We start from the raw sequence: 26,162 nt of genomic DNA on the forward strand, positions 1-26,162 counted from the left end.
CAGTGTGTCAGCAGTCCCAAGTGGGCTGCTCAGGGACCTCTCCCCAACAGGAACTTACCAGATGCTGACATTCCTACTATCTCCCTGAGTTCACCAGTCGGGAAATTTAAATCACTCTAAGCTCTGTGTTGTTCTAGATGGACTTGGAGGGCTTTCTGGTAAAAAGCATTACAGATATGGCACTTTAGTGCCTGGAACACTGTTGATCATTGCAGTCATAATTCCACCTCAATCTGTTTACTTCTGATGTTTTATTCTGCCTGCTCCTCAGTTTCTCACTTCCTCCTTACCTAATCTCCTGGAGGATTCTCCCTCCTCTGGCCTCCCCTGACCTCCCAAGCACAGAGGTGCCCTCCTCCTTTCTTGTCCATCTTGTGTATGGAGGGCTCTCATGAGTTTCTATTGGTGCCCCTCGTTGCCCATCCCACTTCGCCCCTTGACAAACACAGGTGCCTTCAGAAAAAGAAAATTGTACACATAATGAAATTACTCCGTTTTTTCCTGAAATATTCTAATATGGCATAAGATTCTCCCAAGATCTTCTATTGGAACAAGCCATATATGTATTCTCACAACTGCAGAGCACCCACAAATTTACCCACAGTTTCAAGTTCCTCCCAAATGTCAACCATCTTACTATTTGCTTTTAGTTGATAGTGTTTTCTTTTCTTAACATTACTGTGTCACTTTGAATCACTTTCCCATTCAGGGCTGAATCCCAAGGTAATGGATACAGTGAAACACTATGCAATCCACCAAATTTTGTTTGTATTTGCGACCATCTATAAGGGGTTACCAGGATGCTGTTGTCATCTGTGTTTTGTGGCATACGGAATTGGTTTTTAGATAAATTGCTATAAGGAACAGGAGGAGATGCTAAGGTACAGAGAGGGAGGATGGCATTGCTTTCATTCTAGATCCAGCTAATTGTGTCCATCCAGTTGTCCAGCCGTGACTTCTGGGTGAAGGGATTGCCAAGGGGTCACCCTTTGGAGAGAACATTGCCCTCTCATCATTTTCAATATTCTTCTACCCTTACCAAATGTACCACTGAATGGATTCATGTGGGTACCTAATATCTGTCTTAGAGTTCCATTTCTATTTGACACTTCGACCTAGGGTCACCTTCATCTGCCTTATGACAAGAAGTGATGCAGACATCACAGACACATGCCCACGGTAGTAGTTCTTGCTGTGCCGGTTCTGCCACTTGAATAGGAGACTGGGCCTTGAATCTTTATGCTCAAGCCTGTGAATCCAACACATTGGCCGTGAACCAAATTTCCTACTTCTTGCTGATTAATTGAAGATGAGACTCTCATAGGCTTTCCTGCCTAGGTTGACTTTGAAACATGTTCTTCAGAGGTCAGCTTCCTGAGCAGTTAGGATTGTGTGAGCCATTGGCATCTGGCAAAGGACAATGTGTGTGATTCCTGTGGCATGTCCTGTCTCAGGACATGGATGTGAGTAGCTTCTCTATCTCCTTTTTGTCACAACATGTACGAACGAAATTTATTCTCTGTCAAGACAGAATGCGCAGGGACCTCATCTCTACATGAGGGCAGTAAAATGGCTGACAGCAGCTGTCAAGGTTCACAGCCTACGATGGACACAGGGAACTACTATTCAGTGGAAGACAGCCTCCCCCTCACAAGCAGACCCTAAGTGGAATCACTGCAACGTGGATTGACTGGGGGACTAAAGCCAACAAGCACTAACACTAGTAGTGTAGAACACATTTGAGATGATTGGCTGTGCCAGGTGTGAAGCCAGTAAGTATGTCCTCAATACCAGGACATTTGCTGGACAGAGGACAGTGGGAAGGTATGTGGAGGGGAATGGGTCTAGTTTTCCTCCTGACCTGCAGGAGGTCCGAGGGAGCAGCCAGTGGACATGTGCAGGGGTCAGGTGTGAGGCTCAGGCTCTGGGGGGCGGGGTGTGATGACATCACCTAAAGAGATGACATGACAGAGGGCTAGGCAACAATGGGGGCACTGCTTAGCAGCTCATACATTGCGCTGCAGCTGAGCCAGCTCATTTGTGTGGAAACTTTGAAGACAGCAGGATGTTTTCCTGCTGCTGTCCTCTATTCCACAGAAAGAATCAAAATGGAGAGTTTGATCTCATTCGCAGACAATGGCTCATCCCTTGGCCTGGTTGCCTGCGCAGAAACCCACGCTACATCCCACAGGTGAATGGAGGAAGCATGGGCCAGGAACGGGGGGAGTCATCACATCTAGTACTGTGTGGCGTAGGTGTCTGCATTCTGGGTGGGATGTGGGTACATGAGTGTGTGTGAGGGAGGGAAGGAAGTGGAGCCCCAAGCTGTTGGATGGCCAGGAGCCTTTTCCCATTGCTGCTTCTTCTTCACCCCAGTATGGGGATATTTTAGCTCCAAGCCTTGCTGATCCCTGCAAGGCAGGATACCTGCGGGGAGGCAAAGTAAAGCAGCTGGTAGAGCACCTGGTACCTGCCCTGCTCTTCGGAGATGCCTCCTTCGTCCCAGTCTTCCTGGGAACCTACCGCACCTTCACTACCACACAGCACATACTGACCCTGCTGTTCAACAGGTAAGCAGCTCCTGGGAACCTAGGCTAGACCGAATGGCTAGGCTCTGGCCCAAGTTGGTGCCCCAACATGAATCTGCTTGAAGCCTGGGAAGTAGCATGCTAGGGACAACACCCACACTGCCTGAGGCTGGAGCAGAGGCCTGAGCTGTGAAAATGCCTGTCCTGGCCCATGCCTCCAACAGCTGGGTGGGCAGAATTATGGGTGGTGCGTGGAGAAGCTCCCCTCTCCTCAACACCCCCTGCTCTCCATGGTGCCCTCACTGAGACCTTAAGCAAAGCCTTTTCCAAATTCTAAAGGTGAGTGACCTTCTCTCTGGGGTCCTGAACTAACTGAACCTCACTAGGAAGCACTAGAAGGACACAGAGAACCCATGCCCACTCAGATATGTAGGAGGCAGGTAGAGGCCTCTTCACCTTATGTCGGGAGGTATGTCAGGCTCCACTCAGTGTAAAGAATGGGGTGATTCTTGTCATCCCAAGCTCCATCCTGTGCTCAGAAGCCACCAAGAACTGCACACGTCACACTCAGGGACAGTGCAGGTGACTTCCTCATGTTATTCCCTAGGTACAGCTCATTCCAACAACTTGAGGGGGAGAAGGCAGGAGCAAAAGGACAACTACAGCAGTGAGTGTGTTGGGGAAGAGGAGGGAATCTGTTTTCAGAGCGGGGCATTAGGGAGCTGCTTTGCGGGAGGCCTGGGAAAAGTGAAATGGTACCCACCTGGCTTGAGAGTTCTGAAGGAGAGCTTGAGACCTGCCAGGAGACTGTGTCCACATGGGGAGCTGGGGTGAGTTCCTCTATTCCTGAGGAGGGTGAGAGAAGCTCTGGGACCATGCCAGCCCAGTCACCTTTGCCTACCCTGGGAAAATCAGGACTAGGGAGACTAGGACGGCCACACCTCCCCATCATGGACATTCAGTGGGTTTCCTGAGGAAACCCACTGAATGGGTACATTACTTCTTGCACATTGATAACCCTTCTCATGTTTGTCCCGTTTCTCACCACACACCCCTCCCAAATATACAAATAAATGTATATATAAAATACCAGGTAACAAAGCCAGATACAGTAACTACATGAGATTAACCAGAAGGGGAAAAAAGAAAAAAGAAATAACTGTACATTAAGAACCACAATCACCCTATTCTTATCTGCCTCATTTAAGTAACCTATCAGCAGCTCATTCCAATTGTTTTCACCTCAACAGCAAGTGTTTTCAAGAACTATTTCTTCTCTTATTTGGCAATCAGTTTTCCTCTTTTGTGACTTAATCTACTATTTGCAACATTCATTAAAGATGCCTTTTTTCCCTACTTGCCCAGATCGGGCATTCTTTGAAGTGAAGTTTACTTCTTTATCAAATTTGCACTGCATCTAAAACTTTCAGAATGAACAGTATTTCCTTAGATGGTTTTCACTTCCCTAGTGGCAAGGTGGTTCCTACTGTGTCACTTTCTCTGACAAGACCAGTGAGGAACGGCCTTGTGACCATGCACCTTTAGGATTGTGTTTCAGATCAGACTCTCCATTAATAATAGCTCTCGCAACTTTAAGCATCATTTCTGAGAGAGTGATTTATTATATTTCTTAAAAAAGATGCTGTTCTAGAAAGTGAATTGATATTTTCTCATAATTGTCCACTGTGACCTTCCTTTTCCAACAAAGTTCTTCATCTGCTCATTGCCATTTCTATATCCATACCTTATTTTCCTAAATCTAGTCTCTTGTCTAAGTGAGCTTATCACTTCTTCTCCCCTGTAAGTGATCCCATGACATTCCTATTGTATCAGAACACATTAAATTGAACCTCATTATGAAATCCAATTCTGTGGCATACTCTAATGAACCTATTCAAAGAACTTGATGATAAAAAATTGGTCAATTTACAAAGTGACTTTTGGCCTATAAGGAAAAAGGGGGACCAGGAGTTTGACCTAGTGGTAGAGTGCTTGCCTAGCATGCACAAAGACCCAGGTTTGATTCCTTGTTGCCACATACATGGGAAAATCCAGAAGTGGTGCTGTGGCTCAAATAGTAGAGCTCTAGCCTTGACAAAGCCCAATGACAGCGCTCAGCCCCTGAGCTCAAGTCCCAGTACGGGCAAAAAAAAAAAAAAAATGAAGTATGCCATTGTAATTGTTCCTTGGATCCACCTTTAAATTTACCTTTGTTAGCTATCATTTTTATTGATTATGAAACATGGCAGCCAATATGTTACAAAGAAAATTTGTCAAATAAATTTTTAGAATTAAATTGGACTTCTTACCTAGAACTTGTGCCTTTACTGGACTTCGTGTTGTTAGATCTGCAGCCTCAGAGGATTGAGCAGCACCCTTCTTTAAAAGAACAAGGCAAGGAGTCTGCAGAATAATGGGATGAACAATAAGCTGTGGGAAGATGTGGGAATCACATTCTGACGAGATGCTTGAACTTCCTCTTTTAGAAGGAGTGGAACAGGAAAATGTGAGAAGTATATATGTGAAACAAAAGCACATGAATACAGGGGCTCATATATGCCCTCTATATCCAGAATATCTTTTTAGGATGTGGAGGGCACTGACCAGTAATCCAAACATGTCCAGACATATTTTCCTGTGTACAGAATCATACTTAGGATGCTTATTTCATTGATAAAAAAGTGAGTCATTGAGGAAAAAAAGCAAAGAAAGAGTCCAGATAATAGATAGATGATAGATAGATAGATAGATAGATAGATAGATAGATAATGAGTATAAATCATATGTATTTATATATAGGAAGGAATCAGCTGAACATATTAAAATTCAAAGGCATCAGGAAACCATATGGTTAAAGAAGGATATGAGTTAGTGCCTAATTGTTTGGATGGTGACAATTTGTATGACTTTAGATTTTTTCCTTTATATTCATTTCTATTAATCTCTTCTAAGATTTTAATAAAATGCTTGTGTAATAATTAAAAGGAAAAATAAGTACTTGGCATTTCTAACCCAGAGTCTACAACACTAGCCTTAGGTGTCTTTGGCTAATCTCAGTCTTTTAACTTAAGACATTCCAATGACTATAGGTAAAGAATGAAAGTATCTAATTCATAATAAATAAACATATATTTTCTCATGATTTTTCCTTTGGATGCAATTAGTATTATTGCCGAGAATTAGTTTCTTCACTAATAGAACTTTTCTAGATGTTTAAATCAGCTTAGTTAACTAAAGTCCAAAAAGCAGATAACTTGAAATACAAGATTGTTTATTTTTCACAGTACTGGGGCTTGAATGTAGAGTCTAAATGTTATGCATTCCCTTTTTCCAGTCTAGGCTAACATCCTACTACTTGACTATTAGCTCCACTTCTGACCCTTTGTTGCCACTACTGGCTTCAAACTGTGATCCTCAGATCTCAGACTCTGGAGTAGCTAGGATCACAGGCATGAGTTTCTGGTGCCTGGCTCAAAATCTTTATGTTGCTGGGTACTAGCTGAGAGCTAGGATTGTGGTTCAAAGCCAGCCCAGCAAAAAAGTCCATGAGATTCTTATCTCCAATTAACTACCAGAAAACTAGGAGTGGTTCTGTGGCTCAAAGTGACAGAGCTGAAAAGCTGAGGATCCCATGACCCACAAAAAAGGAATATATGTATATGCATATGCCTTGCCACTGAGTAAAAGATCAATATTAAAAAAAATAAAACTGGACTTGCTGGGCACAGAGGCTCACACCTATAATCCTAGCTAATTAGGATGTAACCCTTCTATTAATTGTAATAAAAATATAAAAAAAAGAAAGAAAAAGACAACAATCATTCATTATATGGCTTTTGTTTCAATATCCTGGAGGTCCTTTCAATTAGCTTCACATTATATGGCCTTATGTATGAAGATTTTGCTCTATTGCTAGTAGAGCCCAAGGTTTCTACTGATTATGACAAATAAGGGAAACCATTGAGCCTAAGTTCCTTTGAGTCTAGCTTACTTCACTTAATATGATTTTTTCTAAGTCTTTCCATCTGCATTTCTGAAACTCTAACACCATACAGTCATTTGCTTTCTTCTGAAACATATCCCTTGAAGGAAGATGTATATCTTCCTTGCGCTGATATACACTTTCATAAAATTTAAGTAATGACAACTTATTTTTTCACAGAATTTCCTAACAATCAATGTCAAATGTCAAATGTAAGGCTGGATTTATTGGTCTAAAAGCATTCTGCTCTAGAAAAATAAAAATGGACAAAAGTAAAAAAAAATTACTCCCGTGATGCCAAAATGCCGTGTTGATATATTGACCAGTTTTCTGAAAAACAGGGTATTTGACAACACAACAGTATTTATTTTATTTTTCACTTACATTTAAAGTAAGTAAACCTAGTGTCTACTCTCAAAATAGTCAAAGAATTATCATCCTAAAAGAACCCAGAACATTATTGCAAATATCTTGTCTGAAATTCTCTAATTATTATACATTTGGAAGTGAGTACATAGCATTTTCAAGGCAATTATACACACTAAATGGTATATAAAAATTAAGATTAAATAAACCTAACCCTACCTGTTGTTACTGTATGCATTTATTTGAAATAGGGAAGAAAGGGGGAAAAAGAAGATGACTTGGAGGGGGTTGGGGAGCAAAAGAGGGAGAAAAGCATGAGAAGAGGTATCAAAATTCAAAAAGTAATATACCCACTACCTGCCGGGCGTAACTGTAACCCCTCAATACATTACCCCACCCCAACCATTTTTTTTAAGTCTACCCCTAAGGCAAAGTAAAGCCCCACCAAAGTTCTAAATCCAATCACCAAACACTTAGTTCTTAATCCAAGTATCTTATATACATTACACACATTCTTTAAAGAAAACTTCCACCTAAAATAAAGCCCAGATACACAAAAGCACACATAAGAGGTATTCGGCTTAATGCATTACACAAAGGCCAACTCCACTGCACCACAACTAGGTTAAAAAACAAACGGTGGAAAAACAAAAACACCCTGCCACTTCAGAAACAAGATAGCAATCACAGCCTTCTCCTTCCTAACCTATCTTTTAATGAAATAAGTTTCCTGCAGATATTTTTTCTTAATGTAGTCTTGCCACCCAAGTTTGCATTCCAAGACAGCAAATATTTAACTTATAAAGGCATAATTTCATTGAAATTGTATCTCTTAACAGACAGATGTATATTCCTAGACAGCAAATCTTAACAATGCTTTTCAAAATGTTTTACTAGGCTTCTTTTTTTTGCCAGTCCTGGGCTTGAGCTCAAGGCCTGAGCACTGTCCTTGGACTTCCTCAAGGCTAGAGCTCTACCCCTTGAGCCTCAGCACCACTTCCGGCTTTTTTCTATGTATGTGGTACCAAGGAATTGAACCTGGGTCTTCATGCGTGCTAGGTAAGCACTTTAACCACTAGGCCAAACTCCCGGCCCCGGCTTCTTTCTTAACTGGACTAATAAGGGATGACCACGGAACTGATTGACTAGATTAAGACCTAAATATATTTGTGTGGGTTTTTTTTTTTTTTGCTACGGCTTGAATTCAGGGCAAGGTCTCACTTGGCTTTTTCACTCAAGACTAGTGTTCTACCTTTTGAACCATGCCTCCACTTCTTGCTTTTACTGGTTAACTGGAGTTAAGAGTCTGCTCAGAATTTCCTGCCTTGGCTGGCTTTGAACTCTGATCCTCAGGTCTCATCCTTCTGACTAGCTAGGACCAAAGGCTTACACCACCAGTGCCCAACATAAGAGCTAATTATATTTTTAAGGAAAAAAATTACTCATATAAAAAGTATGTATAACTTAAGATCCACGAAAATGAACCATGAATAAACAAGTTGGATTGGTAATAAGTTTCTTATTCAGTCACTGCTTGTCTTTTAGTATATTTATTCTTTTACTACTACATATAATAAGATACAAATTCATTTATATAAACACTGATTTTTTTTCAGTTTCAGGATTCCTGAACTAGACATTTTCCCCCAACAATGTATTAATATTATATATACTCTATCCATAAGACAAATTCCACCTATCCCAGGAAGACAGATAAAAGCTGTAATTTCACTTTCGGGCAAACAGAAAGGAGTCCATTTTGTGGTTTATGAAGGCAGCAAAACTAACTGGAAAATTAAAGCTATTACGGTAGTTATAACTAAGTACATATTTTAGGAGCCCTTTCATCTTTTATCCTTGAAACATGTATATGAACAGTCCTGTGTTTAAGATTGCGACCAAAACCAATTGGTTGGGGTTTTATTTTTTTCTAAATTTAGGACCCTCTGTGTCCTCAACAAGCATATCAATTGTTCACTGAGGTTCATCTAGTGTCTAAAAATTCTGATAAAACTAAATGTTGATATGGCAGGGTTCGCACATAATTTTTTTTAAAAAAACTTGGCCTTGGTGAAATGTAACTTTGTCTCAAAGTATAATGTACGAATGTATGTGAAGAACAGAGGAACCCTGGCTTCTAGTTCAAGACATTCCTTTATTATCTATTCCAATCAAAATGGTTCCTGTCTGCTGTGTGCCAAGGCACTGTGTTGGTGGGTATCCTAGATTTAATACGTATTTTCTCGCAAATGCAGTCACATGCCCACATTGAACAGTATTTTCCTAAGTGTGTAATTTAACTCTTAGGAAGTGAATGGTATAAACACTTGGAGCACCACCATGCACATCTATAGGACCACGGCATATGTTCTTGAAATTACCTATGACAACCTCCCCATCGGCAGACGAACTAAACGGCATGCATGTGCTAGCTTCAGTGCTACCAGAAGACTTTTCACTGAGCCACTTACAAGGTGACCAGCCTGCACGTCATTCCATGACTGGTTCCATGGATTTTGAGACAATAACCCAGGCTGAACTGCCGCGTCCACTCCACTCACAACACACACACTAAAGCAATCCCTCCACACCAGACACGATTTTCCAGGAGCTCCTTACAACACCTCTGCCCAATAAAGCAAAAGCTGGAAGCGATTACCAAGAAGAAAACACACGCACACACACTTTTAACACAAAATTTCCTGGAGCCCATGTGGACCGACACCGAACGCAAGGGGAGGCGGCAGAGCGGCCCGGTGCCGCTCCAGTGGCCACGGAAGGGTGGATCTCCCCACCCCCAGGCAAAACAAAGGAACACTTGACACAGGTGGCGGTTTTCTATCCAACCCGGGCTGCCCGGAGCTCCCCCCACCCCCGCTCGTCCCCGCGCCCAGGTCCTCCCAGCCCGGCTCCGCGGCCCCCTGAGCCCGGCGGCCTGCGGACCTCCGTCCACTCTCCAGGGCAGAAACGAGCCGCTCCCCGCGACCCCTGATCGGGCTCGGGGATCCGAATGAAGGCTCAACGCCCCCCACTCACACCACACATTGCCCACCCAACCTCCCTCCCCCACCAACACCCACACCTCGTCGGGGGCGGGGTGGGCACACGATGCCCCGGAGGACGCAGGCAGGGACCTGGAAGCCCGGGGTGGGGCGGGACCGCGGCCGCGGCGAGCTGGGAGCGCGGGCAGAAGACACGCGCCCGCCGGGCCGGGGAGGGGAGAAGTCTCTCCCCAACTTCCGGACTCCGGGCCGGTGGAGAGCGGCGATCGCAGAGTCGCCTTCCCGGAGCAGGGCGCCCGGGCCCAGCGCCGCCGGGAGCGGGGTCGGCCGTCCCCGCCCGCGGGGCCGCGCCGGGGTCCTTACCTGCCCTCTGGCCGCGCTCGCAGGGGTCGCTGTGGCCGCGGCTCCGGTCCGGATGGAGAGGGGGCAGCGGGCGGAGCAGACGCCCGCCGAGGCCCTCCCGCTCTCCCTCCTCCACCCGGACCGCCTCCTAGGCGTGGGGGCGCGAGGCGTGGGGCGCGGGGCGGCAGACTGCAGCGAGGACTGCGGAGCCGGCCCAGGACGCCTGACTTCAGGAGGAGGGAATTTCCGGGCTCCCCCACCCCGGACTCCCAAACCACGCCCCTTCCCGGGCCACGCCCCTTGCGTCCTCCGCGGGGACGGGGCGGGGTCTGCGGCTACCTGCACAGGGAGCCGGCTCTTCAGGACTCCTGCGGTGCCGCAAGCCTCCAGCGCCTTCCGGCCTTGGCCCCCTGGGCTTCCAGCTCTTCCTTGGGCCTCCCCCTCCGCTGAGCGCGGGGCGTGGACTGCGAGGCGGTGTCACTGAGGGGGCGTGGGAGTGGGTGTGGTGGGGGAGGCGCCTCTCGGCCAAGGAGCCCGGGCGCGCCCGCGAAGGCCCCGCCGGCCCGGCCTCCATGGCGATGGAGCGGGCCGCGGGGACTCCGCCGCCCCCCCACAATCGAGGGCTCGTGTGTGGAGCACAGGGGCTCTCGGGCCGCGCCGGGGTCCTTACCTGCCCTCTGGCCGCGCTCGCACGGGTCGCTGTGGCCGCGGCTCCGGTCCGGATGGAGAGGGGGCAGCGGGCGGAGCAGATGCCCGCCGAAGCCCTCCCGCTCTCCCTCCTCCACCCGGACCACCTCCTAGGCGTGGGGCGCGAGGCGTGGGGCGCGGGGCGGCAGGCTGCAGCGAGGACTGCGGAGCCGGCCCGGGACGCCTGACTTCAGGAGGAGGGAATTCCCGGGCTCCCCCACCCCGCGACTCCCAGACCACGCCCCTTCCCGGGCCACGCCCCTTTCGTCCTCCGCGGGGACGGGGCGGGGTCTGCGGCTACCTGCGCCAGACGTCTGCTCACCAGGACTCCTGGGGTGCCGCCCGCCTCCAGCACCTTCAGGCCTCGGCCCCCTCGCGCTTCCAGCTCTTCCTTCTGCCTCCTGCTCCACTGAGCGCGGGCGTCGACTGCGAGGCGGTGTCACTCGCCGACCCAACATGGCGGCAGGGTCCGGGGCGGACTCCCGAGGCGGTGTCACTGAGGGGGCATGGGAGCGGGTGTGGTGGGGGAGGCGCCTCTCGGCCCGCGGAGCCCGGGCGCGCCTGCGAGGGCCCTGCCGGCCGGGCTGCCGTGGCGATGGAGCGGGCCGCGCGGACTCCGCCGCCCCTCCGCAATCGAGGGCTCGTGTGAAGCACAGGGGCTCTCGGGGCGCCCGGCTCCCGCGCCCCTTGGCCGCGGGGTGAATGTGAGCTCCAGGCCCCCGCGGGCGCCCGGGGAGGCGGTGCCCACGCCCTCCTCATGCCCTGGTCTCCGTCCAGAAGCGCTGGAGTCGGGCCTCCTTCCGAGGCCGGGATCCTGTCCCTGCCCTGGAGCTTCCCATGGACTGTGGGTCGCACCAGCCTCGCCGGGAGGGGAGCTGACGCGCAGTTCTGTGCGCAGCCCTCCCTGAACGGAGTCAGCTGTCTGTTACAAAATAGTTGAGACAATCCACTGAAAAGAAGAAAAGGTTTACATTGCCTCATCCAAACATGTCTCTTGGCTATATTGTTTTGAGCAATGTATATCAACTGGAACATGTGATAGAAGAGGAGGCCTGTGTAACTCAGTGGCTGGGGGGTGGGGAGAGAGACAGAGAGAGACAGAGAGAGAGGGGGGGGAGAGGGAGAGAGGGCACACAGAGACTATCATCCCCACTATGCCATTTAAGGGCATGCTCACAGTGACCTAATTTCCTCCCTTTCTCCTAAAATACCCCAGTACTGAGGATTGGTAGAGGAACATGCCCAAGGTCCTGAGTTCAGTACCTGGAAGGTGAAGAAAGCAAAGGAAAAACTTAGTTGCAAGTGTGATTGTACAGGTCTGTTATACCAGCACTTGGGAGGCAGAGCATACAAGATCTAGGACCTAGCTACATGTTTAGAATGTTTGATTTCATCTCATCTCTCAGATCATCTCTATAATGTATGAGATATGATTAGCTTCGTTTTATAGAGGAAACTTGAGGTTCGCAAATAATTAAATGTCTTCTCTGAGTCCCAGGGGAAGGATCATGGATCTGGCCTTTCAGGAAAATCAAACCTATGCTGTGAGCTCCAGGAGTTGTGGTCAGAGACAGATGAGCAGTGTACTTGGAGATCACATGGTGCTTTCTGAGAGGGCTAAGCAGGTGATCCCAGCATGGAGAAGGCAAGATGGCATCATGGGATACCAGTCATCTCCAGTGCTTCATCCCCAGAGAAAGCTGACCAGAATGTCTACAGGCCTCTCACAGAGGAGTCCACCACACCAGACCTTTCCTTCTTCCCTCTTTTGTTTGCGTGAGTGAGTGAGTGAGTGAGTGAGTGAGTGAGTGTGTGTGTGTGTGTGTGTGTGTGTGTGTGTGAGAGAGAGAGAGAGAGAGAGAGAGAGAGAGAGAGAGAGAGAGAGAGAAGAGAGAGTTCTGTGCTCACAGCAGGTACTCTCCCACTTAAGTTATGACTCCAGTCCAGCATTTTGCTGATGAATTGGAGATGGACCCTCAAACTTTCCTGTCTAAATTGACATTCAGGTTCCGTTCACACCATCATCAGTGGCTAGGGTTATGAATGATTCCTTTTAATAGGAGAGCAATATCATACCTCGGTGGGATTGGGGTTTGGGAAACTACAGAAATTAATGCTCAAGCAGATGACCCGACAACCATTCAGTGCAATGATGAAGAACAGCACAGGACACCTCTAGGCCAGCTTGCCACACCGTCAATCTCAGCCACAGTAACCCAACCTAAGAGGAGAATTGGACTTTCTCACATGGTCCAAGTGAGCTCACAGGAAGGCAGAGAAAGCACAAAGTGAAATTGGAGGTGAGGAGGGCTGGTGAAAGTACATACCACTGTCAGGCCCTCACACTGGTATCAACAATCGCTGGAGGCTTACAAGGGAAATCCTAGCTACTGAGGAGGCTGATACCTCAGGATCATGGCTCAAGACAGCCCAGGCAGGAAAGTCTAAATGTAACCACCAACAAGTCGGAAGTAGAGACACAACTCAAGTGAGAAGGGCCAACTCTGAGATAAGTAAGAGCCAGTAGCGGTGAGTTCAAGTCCCAGTACTGACAGCAAAAGAGAAAGGGAGGAGTCAGAGAGTAAGAGCGAGAAAAAGAGAGGAGGGAGAGAAGAGAGAGGGAGGGAGGGAAGTAGGGCAGAAGGAAGGAAGGAAAGAAGGAAGGAAGGAGGGAAGGAAGGAAGGAAGGGAGGAAGGGAGAGAGGGAGGAATGGAGGAAGCAACAGGAACTATTTTGTAAGTTTTAAAAAGTGGAAAAAATTAATATTTAAAAGCCAAAACTGGAGGGCAGGAGATTCATTCCATTTCCTCCTATGAGGAGCAGTTTGGGATTCGGAACGGTTCCTGAGAAATCAACATGTCTCTTCCAACAACGTAAGGTTGGAGCTTCCCAAATGAGAGAGGTATGGTGCACCTGTTCAAATTTCCTACCTAATCAGTGAAACACATCACAGACAGTATAAATTCAGTATTGTTGAGAACTGGACACTCATGTTTACTGTGGCACTATTATAACAGTAAAGATTTATGTGGCCACTCAAGTTTCTGTCAACAGATGCACGGAGGGAGGAAAAAATACACACACACACACACACACACACACACACACACACACACACACACACACACAATGGAGTATTGTTCAGTCATCTATGAGAATAAAAGTGTGTTAGTTCCAAGAAAATGAGAGGAAGTGGACATCAGAAAAGCCAAGGAAAATGTGTCAGACTTGTGACCACCACATGTTTTCTCTTACATTTGGAGTCTAGACCCATATGTACAAGTAAACATCCAAATAAAAAAGGCCTAAGCAGAGGGAAGGATAGGAAGGTGTATAGGAACCAGGATGAGAATGTGAATAAGCACACAGTTCTCTTGTGCACGGGTGGAAATATCATAATAAAATCCATTATTTGGTGAGTTAGAATTGTGGCCTAGTGGTGGAGTGCTTGCCTAGCATGCACGAAGACCCAGGAGTAGAGCTAGAGAGTGGTAGAGCTCTAGCCTGGGTGCCTCCTTGGACACATTTTGCTCAAGGCTAGTGATCTGCCACTTGAGCCACAGGGGCACTTCACACATGGACATCTCTCCCTACTCCATCACTGAGCCAAGACATATAGAGTTCCCATTCTCTCTTGGATGCTGCCTAATTTACATTCCTTTTTTTTGCCAGTCCTGGGCTTGAACTCAGGGCCTGGGCACTATCCTTGGGCTTTCTCAAGGCCTACCCTTGAGCCACAATACCACTTCCAGCTTTTTCTGTGTATGTGGTGCTAAGGAATAGAACACATGAGTTTGTGCATGGGAGGCAAGCACTCTACCATTAGGCCATGCTCCAGGTCCCTTACATTCAGTTTTATTGAGCAATTCAAATGCATGCCCCTCTTGAAGTTGAATGTCAGCCATGGGCTTTGGGCAGCCTCCACAGCCCCTCCCCCTTTTCCTTTGTAGCAGGAAGGATCCTTTGCCTTCTGACACATCCCATTTCATCTATTTCCTCATTTTATTGAAATCTGTTCTTCCCTATGCTAATCACACTCCTGTTTATCTATGGGTTTTCCAATGCATGAATTTTTTCACATCCAAAAGTCCGAATGTAAGCAAGCTGCTAGGAAATTTTCACTCAGAATCCAACGGTTGGTCTTGAAAATGAACAAGTATGGAATTTATCTCTAAGAGGCAGTCAGTGGTTGGTGAGGCCCACAGCTGGACATAGGCAAGGTGAAAGGCAGGTGTTAGATTTCATCCTCATCCTACTCAGAGTAGTGAGTAACTAAAAATTTGTGGGAGGGCTGGGAATTGGGCCTAGTGGTAGAGTGCTTGCCTAGCATGAAGGAAGACCGGTGTTTGATTCCTCAATACCACACACATAGGAAAAAGCTGGAAGAGGTGCTGAGGCTCAAGTGGTAGAGCTCTAGCCTTGAGAAAAGTCCAAGGTCAGGGCTCAAGTCCTAACCTCCAGGACTGCCAAAAAATAGACAAAAAAATATGGGAGCTTTAAATTATGGATAACTCAGCATGAGAGCATTCACCTTGCATCTACAGGCTCCACAATTGATCCCTCACTACCACATGCATAGAAAAGACCAAAGTGGTACTATGATTCAAGTGGTAGAGTGCTGGCCTTGAGAAAGCCCAAGGACAGCACCCAGGCCCTGAATTTAAGCCCCAACACTCACACAAAGATAAATCAATAAATGACTTCACAAAGCACTATAGCCTTAAATCCTTTTTTACATTGTTTACTACGTATCTATGAACCACTTATGGCCAAGTTAATGATGAAAAGACTTCTTTTTCTCAGTGGAAATATTGCATTGGTTCTTCACATTCATTAAGCATCTTCCTGGTCATGTTCAGTGAACAAAAAATGAAAGAAGAATGTGGTATGCCTGATGATCACAGATTAAAAGACACAGTAAAGGGGCCAAGAGTTTGGCCTAGTGGTAGAGTGCTTGCCTAGCATGCACGAAGACCTCAGTACCACATACGTAGAAAAAAGCCAGAATTGGTGCTGAGGCTCATGTGGTAGAGCCCTAGCCTTGAGAAAGTCCAAGGACAATGATCAGGTCATGAGTTCAATCCCTGGACTGGCCAAAAAAAGAAAAAAAAAAGACACAGCCTGGTGCTGGTGTCTCATGCCTGTAACACCAGCTAGTCCAGTCTGAGGATTCGGTTTACAGCCATCCCAGGCAGGAAAGTTCAGGGGACTTTGACCTCCAATCAAATACTCAGAAAAGGCCAAAAATGGCACTGTGGCTCAAGTGGTAGACTAGGAGCCTTGAGCAAAGGAAGCCCAGGGACGGTACCCAGACCTTGAATTCAAGCCCCATGACTGATGAGAAAATAAGCAATAAATAAATAAATGACACAGTAAAAAAAAACAAATACACGTGATTCTGTGTTTAGTTTTCATTAAAACATCAAGCAGAAATGAAAGAGATTGCTAATCATTACCTAAAGCATTTTACAAGGTAGGATTTTTAATACATTCCTATAAGGTTAATGAAAGGAATTCTAAAATCTAATAAAAGTTGGTACTCTTGGAGTTTATTAACTAGATCATTCAACTTGGTATCATATAAAGTCTCTCTTTTACTTTAACATAGGAGGTTATTAGCATTATATCATTTCTCTTGTCCACATCCTGATTTTTGTTAGTTCTATTTCTATTCAGTTAAGATATAACAATTTACATTCTTGTATTTGTCCTAATTTTCTTTCTTTTTTTTTCAGGTAAAAGAAAGGACTTTTATTGGTGAGTTGGAACAGGAAAAGGTATGCAATAAATCACAAATGCCACTACAAGAGTCACGTGACTAAGAATTCAAATTTCTTAAAAGACAGTAAATAACTTAATCTAGACTCATGTCTTCCTCTTCATCTTTCTTGTCTTTTGCGTCGCCCTCCTTCTGCTCAGATTTGGCATTGTTCTGCACAGCTTTGGCAAATGCTTCCACATAGCCCTTGTTGGCGGCCTTCACGGCCTCCGCGGGCAGGCCAAACTGGCCCATGAGGGGGCCCAGCTGCCCCGAGGCCAAGGCTGCACTGAACGTTCCCAGGGCCTGCTGGAACTGGGGCAAGGTCAGCTTGTTCTGGATCTCGTCCGCGGTCTGGGGCAGCGACTCACCCGAGGGTAAGTAGGGCAGGAGGCGCTCCTGGACATCGGCGTTGGCCAGAATGGGGGCCATGATTTCTGGGGTCAGCACGTGGGCCAGGTCCACTTGCTGGCCGCCAGCTGGCCCAGCCAGCACGTTCATGGTAGCCAAAATGCTCTGCAGGTCGCTCAGCTGGATGGGCTGGGTCGGATTGACTGCCGTACCCGTTCCATTACTTGAACTGGGCGCGGGGCTTGTGCGGGTTGCCGAGGCGGCGGCTGGGGCAGAAGGGACTGGGGGGGCACGGGCAGAGGAGGTGGTGGAGGATGGGGTGACAGCTGCCGACTGGCTCCAGAGCTGGAGGAAGAACTGCTCGCTGGAGGCCCGCCGCTACCTACAAGACTGGCCAGGCCCGGCCCTGTGAGGGCCCTGAGCCCACCCAGTCCTCCAAGGCTAGCCGGTCGGATGCGCTGCAGGAGTTGGCGGTGACTCATGTTTCCAGCAGGCTCTGCAGGCCACCCTCACCACCCAGGGCCGAGAGCTCGTGGCCACCGCTCCCGCTGGCCCCCAGTGCCCCAGGATCGGGGGTTATTCAGATACTCATTGACTTTCCGGCAGTGCTCCTCGTCCTGGTCAGTCTTGGGCTCCTGCATCCAGAAGAAGAGCCTTTTGGACCCAGCTTTGTTCCTGAGCACGTAGACCCTCCCACTGGGGCACTGGGCCACCCGCTTGAACTCGCAGTCGTCAGGGAAGATGATCAGGTCGTCCTCCACGGTCCCCGATGTCCTGTCCTTCCAGCAGAAGTGGAGGAGCGAGTCGTCTGTCTGCTGGATGGACAGGAGCCCTGTCCGCTTGTCCGGGGTCACCGTGGTCCCCTTCAGGGTCATCTTCCCTGCCCAGAACTCCACGAGGTACTTGCTGGAGGACCCGCGCGAGCCTGGCACCAGGCTCGGGTACAGGGCGCCCGACGTCGTCATCCTGGTTGTGCCTACGCTCAGCCGAGAGGCACGGTCCGGGCTCGCTCTTCCCCGTCCTAATTTTCAGAATTACATGATTAAATCCACATGCTCATTCCAGAATGGCCTATTGATTGACATTCATCCCAACATGCAACTCAGCCCAGAAGTTTACTCTCAAGTTATTGTATATGTTGAGGGAGGCTAAAAGTAAATCCAATAATACACAATGAAATATAAAATTACCAGACTGCCATTGCATAAAACTTTGAGCAAAAGGGAATGAAGTTGAAAAATGTTACAAGAAACCAAACCACTCTGACAAGTCCATTGTCTCATATGAGAAGGAAAAAAAATCCTTTGCTAGAGAATTATCTTCACCAATGATCTAAAGTTTTTCTCTTTTAATATGTACCTTGATGAGAGGGGAGTGGGAAACAGGGACAAAAACATAAGAAGGAGAAGAAATGCACCCACGACCTGACGAATGTAACTGTAACCCCTGTATACATTACCCCAACAATAAATGTTTTTAAAATGTACCTTGATGATTAAAAATTAGATGCCCATTCTCAAGAAAATAAACCAGGATAAGAGAATATGAAAAAAAAAGTTACTAGGAAGGGGCCGGAGTGTGGCCTAGTGGTAGAGTGCTTGCCTAGCATGCAGGAAGACACAGGTTCAATTCCTTGCTACCACATACATAGAATAAAGCCAGAAGTGGTGCTGAGGCTCAAGTGGCTCGAGCCTTGAGAAAGTCCAAGGACAGTGCTTAGACCCAGAGCACTGGCCAAAAAAAACAAAAATAAAAAAGTTACTAGGAAGCATACTCGAGTGTCACAGTGGACACACTAATCAGATCAGGGTGATAGGAAGAAGGGTAAAAGAAAGCATCCCCAATAAACTTAAAGCCAGACTCTGCAGTTCAAGTGTAACTTGAAAAAGGAGCCAGACTTCTTGGACAGAGAAACAAAAACTCCAGTAGAACCTGTTAACCAGTGAATATTGTTTACCTACGAGACAGATCACAGGCAAAACCCCAATAAGAATCTCACAAAACACTGGACCACAGCACTCCTCTCTTAACCACAATGACCCAACATTTGTTGCCCTGGCTACAGAACTCCACTGCCTAGTGAGGAGCAGACAAACAGGGTATTCACACAGAAACAAAGGGATGAAGGACAGAACACAGGAGTTTGCCAGGTCTACAGAGGCAGAGCAGAAGGTTTTTATACAGACTTTAAAAATGAAGCTATAACTGATAGAGGAGCTATGTATTAGAAGGCAGGAAAGACAATGTATCTGAAGGAAACCACAGGCACTCATATCAAGGTTAGTGAAAATAACACATGGAATGGTTTTGGTCACACTAGGACAGCTGGCTACTTGCACCCACTACCTGACGAATGTAACTGTAACCCCTCTATACATTACCACAGCAATAAATTTTTTCATGTACCTTGATGATTAAAAATTAGATGCCCATTCTCAAATTAAGAAAATAAACCAGGATAAAAGGATATGAAAAAAAAAGTTACTAGGAAGGGGCCAGAGTGTGGCCTAGTGGTAGAGTGCTTGCCTAGCATGCAGAAAGACACAGGTTCAATTCCTTGGCTTCTCAGAAATTAGTCCTTTTTTTGTTGCCTGGCTGTGGAGGAAAAGTATCTCCTTGAATTGGTGTCTGGATACAGAAGATTCTTCTGTACTAGAGATGTAGAATTGAGAGCAAGGAGGAGGAGGGGAAGGTGAGCTGTAGAGCCCATGTCTATTTCCCATAGTTTTATTTGCTCTCTTACCTTTCTAATAACCCTGGCTAAGTTGTCTTCTTGGACCAAAAAAGATACCTGACCACCATCTACCTTCAGCTACATGCCTTTTCTCCTCATTTTTATTAAATAGAGAAAAAAATTCACCCTCACTTTTCATATGCTCCACTGTATTTTCACAAGGTAGTTAAGTGTTGCTGTCTCCCCCTGCCACTCCCCAACTGCATAACCATGATTCAGGGTTTTCTTCCCTTCCAAACGTCTGCTTGTTTCTCTCTAGGAAGTCTACTGACTGTCTACTTTTATGAAGGCAGAGCCCGCATCCCTGTTTTCAGAGCTGATTTCCATAGGTCAGGTTATTTAGGGGCTGCAGGAGCTGAGGTGAGATCAGCACTGCCACCTGGTGGTGAGAGATAAGATTCCAGCCCCCCCCCTTTTTTTTTGTGGCTTGATCTGGCCTGGGCACTGTCCCCGAGCTCTTCAGCTCAAAGCTACCACCCTACCCTTGAGCCAAGCCTCACTTCCATTTTTCTAGATGTTAATTGGAGATAAGTGTCTCAGGTTCTTTTGTGCCCAGGCTGGCTTTGAACCTTAATCCTCAGATCTCAGCCTCCTGAGTAGCTAGGATTACAGGCATGAGCCACCTCACCTACACCAGCCTTTTCTGAGGGTGAGGGAGAGGAGTGTGAGGAAAAAGTAGTCTTTTCTGTCAAACTGAAATGCTTTTGTATTGTATATTGATATTTTTGGTATTATTTGCTTTTAAAAAATATTTTTATTGTAATTAATAGAAGGGTTACATGATATTTGCCAGATAAATGGTGCATTAATTCCCACACATTGAAACCCTTTCACATGTCATGGTCCCCATTTCCCTTCCCCCCTCTATTATTTGCTTTTTAAAGACTTATTTCTGTGCTGTGTATGACCAGCAGCCATGTGAGGAATGCAAATCTTGTGCCGAAGGAGTTGAAAGAGTGAAATTGCAATTATCAGCTGTGCTGCTGTGACCCACTGGCCAAATTAGGGAGATAAATATTTATCGAAGGAATTCAAAGAATAAAACTGCAACTGCCAAGTGCTTGTTAGAGAAATCTTTATCAATGGAATTAAGTCCCCTCCCCCCCACTTTTTTTTTGGCCAGTCCTGGGCTTGAGCTCAGGGCCTGAACCTGTTTTTGGACTTTCTCAAGGCTAGAGTTCTACCACTTGAGCCACAGCACCACGTCTAGCTTTTTTCTATGTATGTGGTACCGAGGAATTGAACCCTGGTCTTTGTGCATGCTAGGCAAGCACTCTATCACTAGGCCAAACACACGTGACCCTCCCCTTTTTTTCTGTGGGTCACGTGGCTTGAACTGTGCCTGGGAACTGTCCCTGAGCTCTTTTCAGCTCAAGGCTTCCACCCTCCCCCTGGGTCTGGGTGGGAGGTGTCCCTGAGCTCTTCAGCTCAAGGCTACCATCCTACCCTTGCACCAAGCACCACTTGTTTTCTAGAGGTTAGTTGGAAATAAGAGTCTCAGGTCCTTTTGTGCCTGGGGTGGCTTTGAACCTTGATTCTCAGATCTCAGCCTCCAGAGTAGCTAGGATTACAGGTGTCAGCCATGTGCCCCAGACCTCCCCCTTTTAAATGGGAGCTTTCTGCTGACTTCATCAACCTCTCTCACTGTGTCTGTCAGCCACTCGGTTCCCAGTTCTGCTTTCAGCCAGCTGTGATGAAAAAAAAAATTGTAAACCTTTTAAAAAAACAATCTAACGTTGGTAATCAGTTATATTTAGAATGTGAGCCTAACTCCTTGACAAGGGACAGTTTGGACTGGGATAAAAACCTACTAAACTGCTCTGCCCAGTGTGCCTGCTTAGCTCTGGGTAGAGTGACGCATTGCACCCTTTTGAGCAAAAGTAAATTGCTTGACAAAATTTGTATCTCTTGTGTGTCTATTCATTGCTGACACTGGAGATTTGTGCTTTTTTTGTTGTTGTTTTTGCCAGTCCTGGGGCTTGAACTCCCGGGTTTGGGCACTGAACTTGGACTATCTCAAGGCTAGCACTCTACCATTTGAGACACAGCACCACCTTCTTGGCTTTGTATGTGGTACTAAGGAATCAAACTTTGTGCGTGCTAGGCAAGCACTCTAGCACTAGACCATGCTGCCCTCCTGCCCAGAGTTTCTAACAGGAGGGAGGAAAGGCCAGGAGCTGAGGCAATCTTGCACATCTGTTCACTTTTGAGCACTAAGTGGCAAGCAAGAGGGACAGGGCCCAGGCTCAGAAACAGTCTTTCCTGTCCAGTCTTGTTTCTATATTCAGGATAATCCTTCCTAATGTTGGACCAAAGTCAACTCTAGTAATCAAAGAAATACAGCTGCATTTAGATCTTTCAGGAAATACTAGCTTTCTAAAATAAAAATTAACATGTCAGTTAATTATCGAAAAAAAAGTTACTAGGAAGCAACTCGGAGTGTCACAGTGGACACACTAATCAGATCAGGGTGATAGGAAGAAGGGTAAAAGAAAGCATCCTCAATAAACTTAAAACCAGACTCTGCAGTTCAAGTGTAACTTGAAAAAGGAGCCAGACTTCTTGGACAGAGAAACAAAAACTCCAGTAGAACCTGTTAACCAGTGAATATTGTTTACCTACGAGACAGATCACAGGCAAAAACCCAACAAGAATCTCACAAAACACTGGACCACAGCACTCCTCTCTTAACCACAATGACCCAACATTTGTTGCCCTGGCTACAGAACTCCACTGCCTAGTGAGGAGCAGACAAACAGGGTATTCACACACAAACAAAGGGACTAAGGACAGAACACAGGAGTTTGCCAGGTCTACAGAGGGAGAGCAGAAGGTTTTTATACAGACTTTTAAAATGAAGCTATAACTGATAGAGGAGCTATGTATTAGAAGGCAGGAAAGACAATGTATCTGAAGGAAACCACAGGCACTCATATCAAGGTTAGTGAAAATAGCACATGGAATAGTTTTTGGTCACACTAGGCCAGCTGGCTACTTGTTAATCTCTTCTCTTGGGAAGAAACTATCAAAATCAGGAATCCAGAGCTAAGAATCATGAATCTGACTCTCCTAGTGTAAGAATTGTAGGCGGCGGGTCATTCTTTCTCTCTGTCTTTGCCCTGCAATACTGAACCTCAGCTACTGCTGAGGAAAGACTTCACAGAGTTACTGGAGCATTTACCCAGCATCCACCGCAGGCCAGGCCGCATGTGAGGCCTGCCCCAGCCACAGGTTGTGGTCATGAAGATGCTGCTGGAAAGTACAGGATGCTTTTGTTTTATTATTATTATTATCATCATCATCATCATCATCATCATCATCATTATCTTTAAGTAGTTTTACAGAGTAGTTGCCATTGAACAAAAACATTTATGAAAAGACTATAGCTGAAAAAATGTCACCCCTGGATGAAATCAAGCCAGTGATTCCAAAGTCACAAAGCTCAAGGTTGATTTTTTGTGTGTTCACACAGTCAACGAACTGTCAAATCTGGACTGAGGAATTGCTTATCAATAATTCATTTTTATAGAAGGTTGAAGCCATTATTTTCAAAATTATGAGTCTTATCTGTCGCTTTCATCAACAACTTCCACAGATCTCAAGCCAGGAAATTCAATATCATTTCCTGGGTTGTCCTATTTAATTGTAGTTCACAGACAATATAAGACACATTTGGGTTTTGGTTTTAAATGGAAATGGAACTCTACTAACTACAGTAACCTGTGGATCAACAGAAGTCAATCAAATGGGAAGTATTCAAATTCTACTTTGTGGTAAAGCTAAAGGCATTGACGCCAGAAATACCTCCTATTAGAAATTCCCCTATATGAAGTGTTTCTCCTCTACATAGGATCTGAATTATTATTATTATTACTCTTTTGCCAGTCCTGGGTCTTGAACTCAGGGGAGCCTGGATGCTATCCCTGAGTTTTAGGCTCAAGGTTGGCATTCTATTATAGTGTTAAATTATGCATATATATACATATATATATTACAGCTGGGAGTTTGAGGTTTAGGCTCAAGGTTGGCATTCTATTATTCGAGCCATTTCCAGCTTTTTTTTGGGTTAGAGATAATAGTGTTATGGACTTTCATTCCCAGGCTGGATTTCAATGGTTATTCTCTGATCTCAGCCTTATGAGTAGCCAGGATTACAGGCATGAGCCACTGGCACCCAACTTGAATTCTTTCTTTGATTAAAATAAAAGAAAAAAAAATATATATATATATATATATATATATATTGCAGCTGGGAGTTTGACCTAGTGGTAGAGTGCTTGCCTAGCATGGACAAAGACTAATGTTTGATTCTTCAGTATCACATACATAGAAAAAAGCCAGAAGTGGTGCTATGGCTCAAGTGGTAGAGCGTTATCCTTGAGAAAACCCAAGGACAGTGCTCAGGCCCTGAGTTCAAGGCCCAGAACTGGCAAAAAATACATTACAGCCCTGAGTTCAAAGCCCAGAACTGGAAAAAATACTTTACAACTATGTTGAAAGCAAAATATACACGTTATGGATGGGAATGGGAAGGAAAAACTGTAAGAGACAGGGTGACTCTGTCCAGGAAGAAATGTACTCTTTACCTGGCTTATATAGCTGGATACCACCTTTACAATAACAATTTACTTTTTAACAAAGGTAAATATACCTTTATTTAAAAGGTATATTGTAATTAAAAGGTCACCTTTTTGGTTGATCTGACTATTCAACTGGAGATGAGAGGCAAGAATTTGAACAGCTTTTAAGAAGCATGAAAATTAGTAAACACACTTTTAAATCTCATGAAGCATAACCAGGTAATTCAATGCAGAACATTTGCAAGGATACAAAAATGCTGGCAGATAATGTGATCAATATGCCTATTCAGAAGGCTAGGCAATATGACTCAATCTTTTGGATCCATCTGGTGGTATACTTACATGAATCACATAATGTACCGGGCAGTTTATTTTCAAAATCCGTTGGCACAATTATGCCTTTTTAGAAAGTAGAGGGGGGAGGGTCAGTTCTAACCAGCTGATGAACAGAAAAAGACAATTTCAGCTGGGCACTGGTGTCTCAAGCCTAATCTAGCTATCCAGGAGGCTGAGATCTGAGTATCACCATTCAAAGCTAGCCTGGACAAGAAAGCCCTTGAGTCTCTTATCTCCAATTAACCACCAAAAATCCAGAAATAGAGCTGTGGGAGAGGGCTAGCTTTGAGCAAAAAGCTTAGGGATAGCTCCCAAGATCCTAAATTTGAACTACACACACACACGACAATTACATACTCGAATCCATATACACACATATATTGTATACATAGTAGATAATAGGTAGATATTGCAACTGTATTTTGAACATATTCTCTAACCATGTACAGAAAATCTAGGGCAACATGAAGGAAAATATGGTTTTTTAAAAAACTCACCTCTAATGTAAAATGTAAACATAAATGATTATATAAAATCATGTTATTCCAAAGTTTTATCAAAGCAAGATGATAAAGGATGAAAAGTATACTTGTTCATGCCACTACTTATTTTATAAAGATCAAACAATTAAACAAAGTAGAGAAATGTTTCATTTTTTTGTAATTCGAGTTATAGTTATCACAATTTGAAGTCAAATTCAGATTGTACACATTAATTCTTTATCTCAAGAGCAAAATTTTTCATTTAATGAGAAATAAAATTATAAATATACCTATCAAGCCTAGGAAAAGCAAGTACAAAATGTGTCCCTTAAAGTCTGCTTCATTATTTTTAACCTAATTTGATTTCCTTTTTTTGTAGGGCTAAGAAGAACAAGGTGAAGCCTATAATCAGAATAAGCAAGAAGTCTGAGTCTCTTTTAGAAATACAAATAGTATCTGTCAGTGCCCTCACCCACCCAGCCACCCAGGGGTATCCCTCGATGCTCCCAAGAAACCCGACGGTGGAAGGGGAAGAGCACAGGACATTTTTAACCACAACACTTGCAAACCTGCAAGCCACCTGCCTTCCAAATCATAGAGAGTGCGTGCATCTATGTCATTCTCAATACTCAGGGCAGCCCTTTTACATCACCCACCTATCACCTAAAGATAAGTTACACCGAATGCATTCCCAATGATGAGGAGTTAGGAAATCATTCCTTCACTAGTCTGTATGAAATTGATATTAATTATCATCATTCAATTATAATAAACACTGCAGTGAAGTAAACTCTAGTCGTCGTCGTAGATACTTACCAATAGTTGCTTAATTTCATCCCCCACCATCCTCTCCAAATGGGTACAAGAGTAGCATTTCATTATGCTGTGAAAGAGAAATGTAAATCAAATAAACACACACATGAAGAAAATGAAACTGTCCTTAGAAATTTTGTTTCAAGAAAGTATTCATCTCTTTTTTTTGGAATTTTAAAAATATTTTATTTGAAAATTTT

At 45.3% G+C, this 26,162-nt stretch overlaps 1 protein-coding gene, 1 long non-coding RNA gene and 1 pseudogene across 2 annotated transcripts; 1 reads left to right on the plus strand and 2 right to left on the minus strand.

Moving 5' to 3' along the window:
• The first annotated feature begins 2,029 nt into the window (after window positions 1–2,029).
• On the plus strand, window positions 2,030–3,298 carry LOC150040041 (ral guanine nucleotide dissociation stimulator-like). Its single transcript, XM_090327442.1, has 3 exons — window positions 2,030–2,191; window positions 2,377–2,570; window positions 3,136–3,298. The coding sequence occupies exons 1-3, from the start codon at window positions 2,066–2,068 to the stop codon at window positions 3,197–3,199; spliced, it is 384 nt and encodes a 127-aa protein (XP_090183568.1). The 5' UTR covers window positions 2,030–2,065; the 3' UTR covers window positions 3,200–3,298.
• LOC150040042 (uncharacterized) lies at window positions 2,289–10,269 on the minus strand. Its single transcript, XR_016534110.1, has 4 exons — window positions 10,242–10,269; window positions 4,838–4,931; window positions 3,292–3,374; window positions 2,289–2,427 (listed from the first exon to the last, which is right to left on the minus strand). It is a non-coding gene; the product is annotated as an uncharacterized LOC150040042 (long non-coding RNA).
• A 6,493-nt stretch (window positions 10,270–16,762) lies between these two features.
• On the minus strand, window positions 16,763–26,026 carry LOC150040043 (proteasomal ubiquitin receptor ADRM1 pseudogene; annotated as a pseudogene).
• Between the last annotated feature and the right edge of the window lie 136 nt (window positions 26,027–26,162).

Source organism: Megascapheus bottae, unplaced genomic scaffold (genome assembly GCF_031878675.1).
Source record: "Megascapheus bottae isolate mThoBot1 unplaced genomic scaffold, mThoBot2.hap1 HAP1_SCAFFOLD_87, whole genome shotgun sequence".
Lineage (NCBI taxonomy): Eukaryota > Metazoa > Chordata > Mammalia > Rodentia > Geomyidae > Megascapheus > Megascapheus bottae.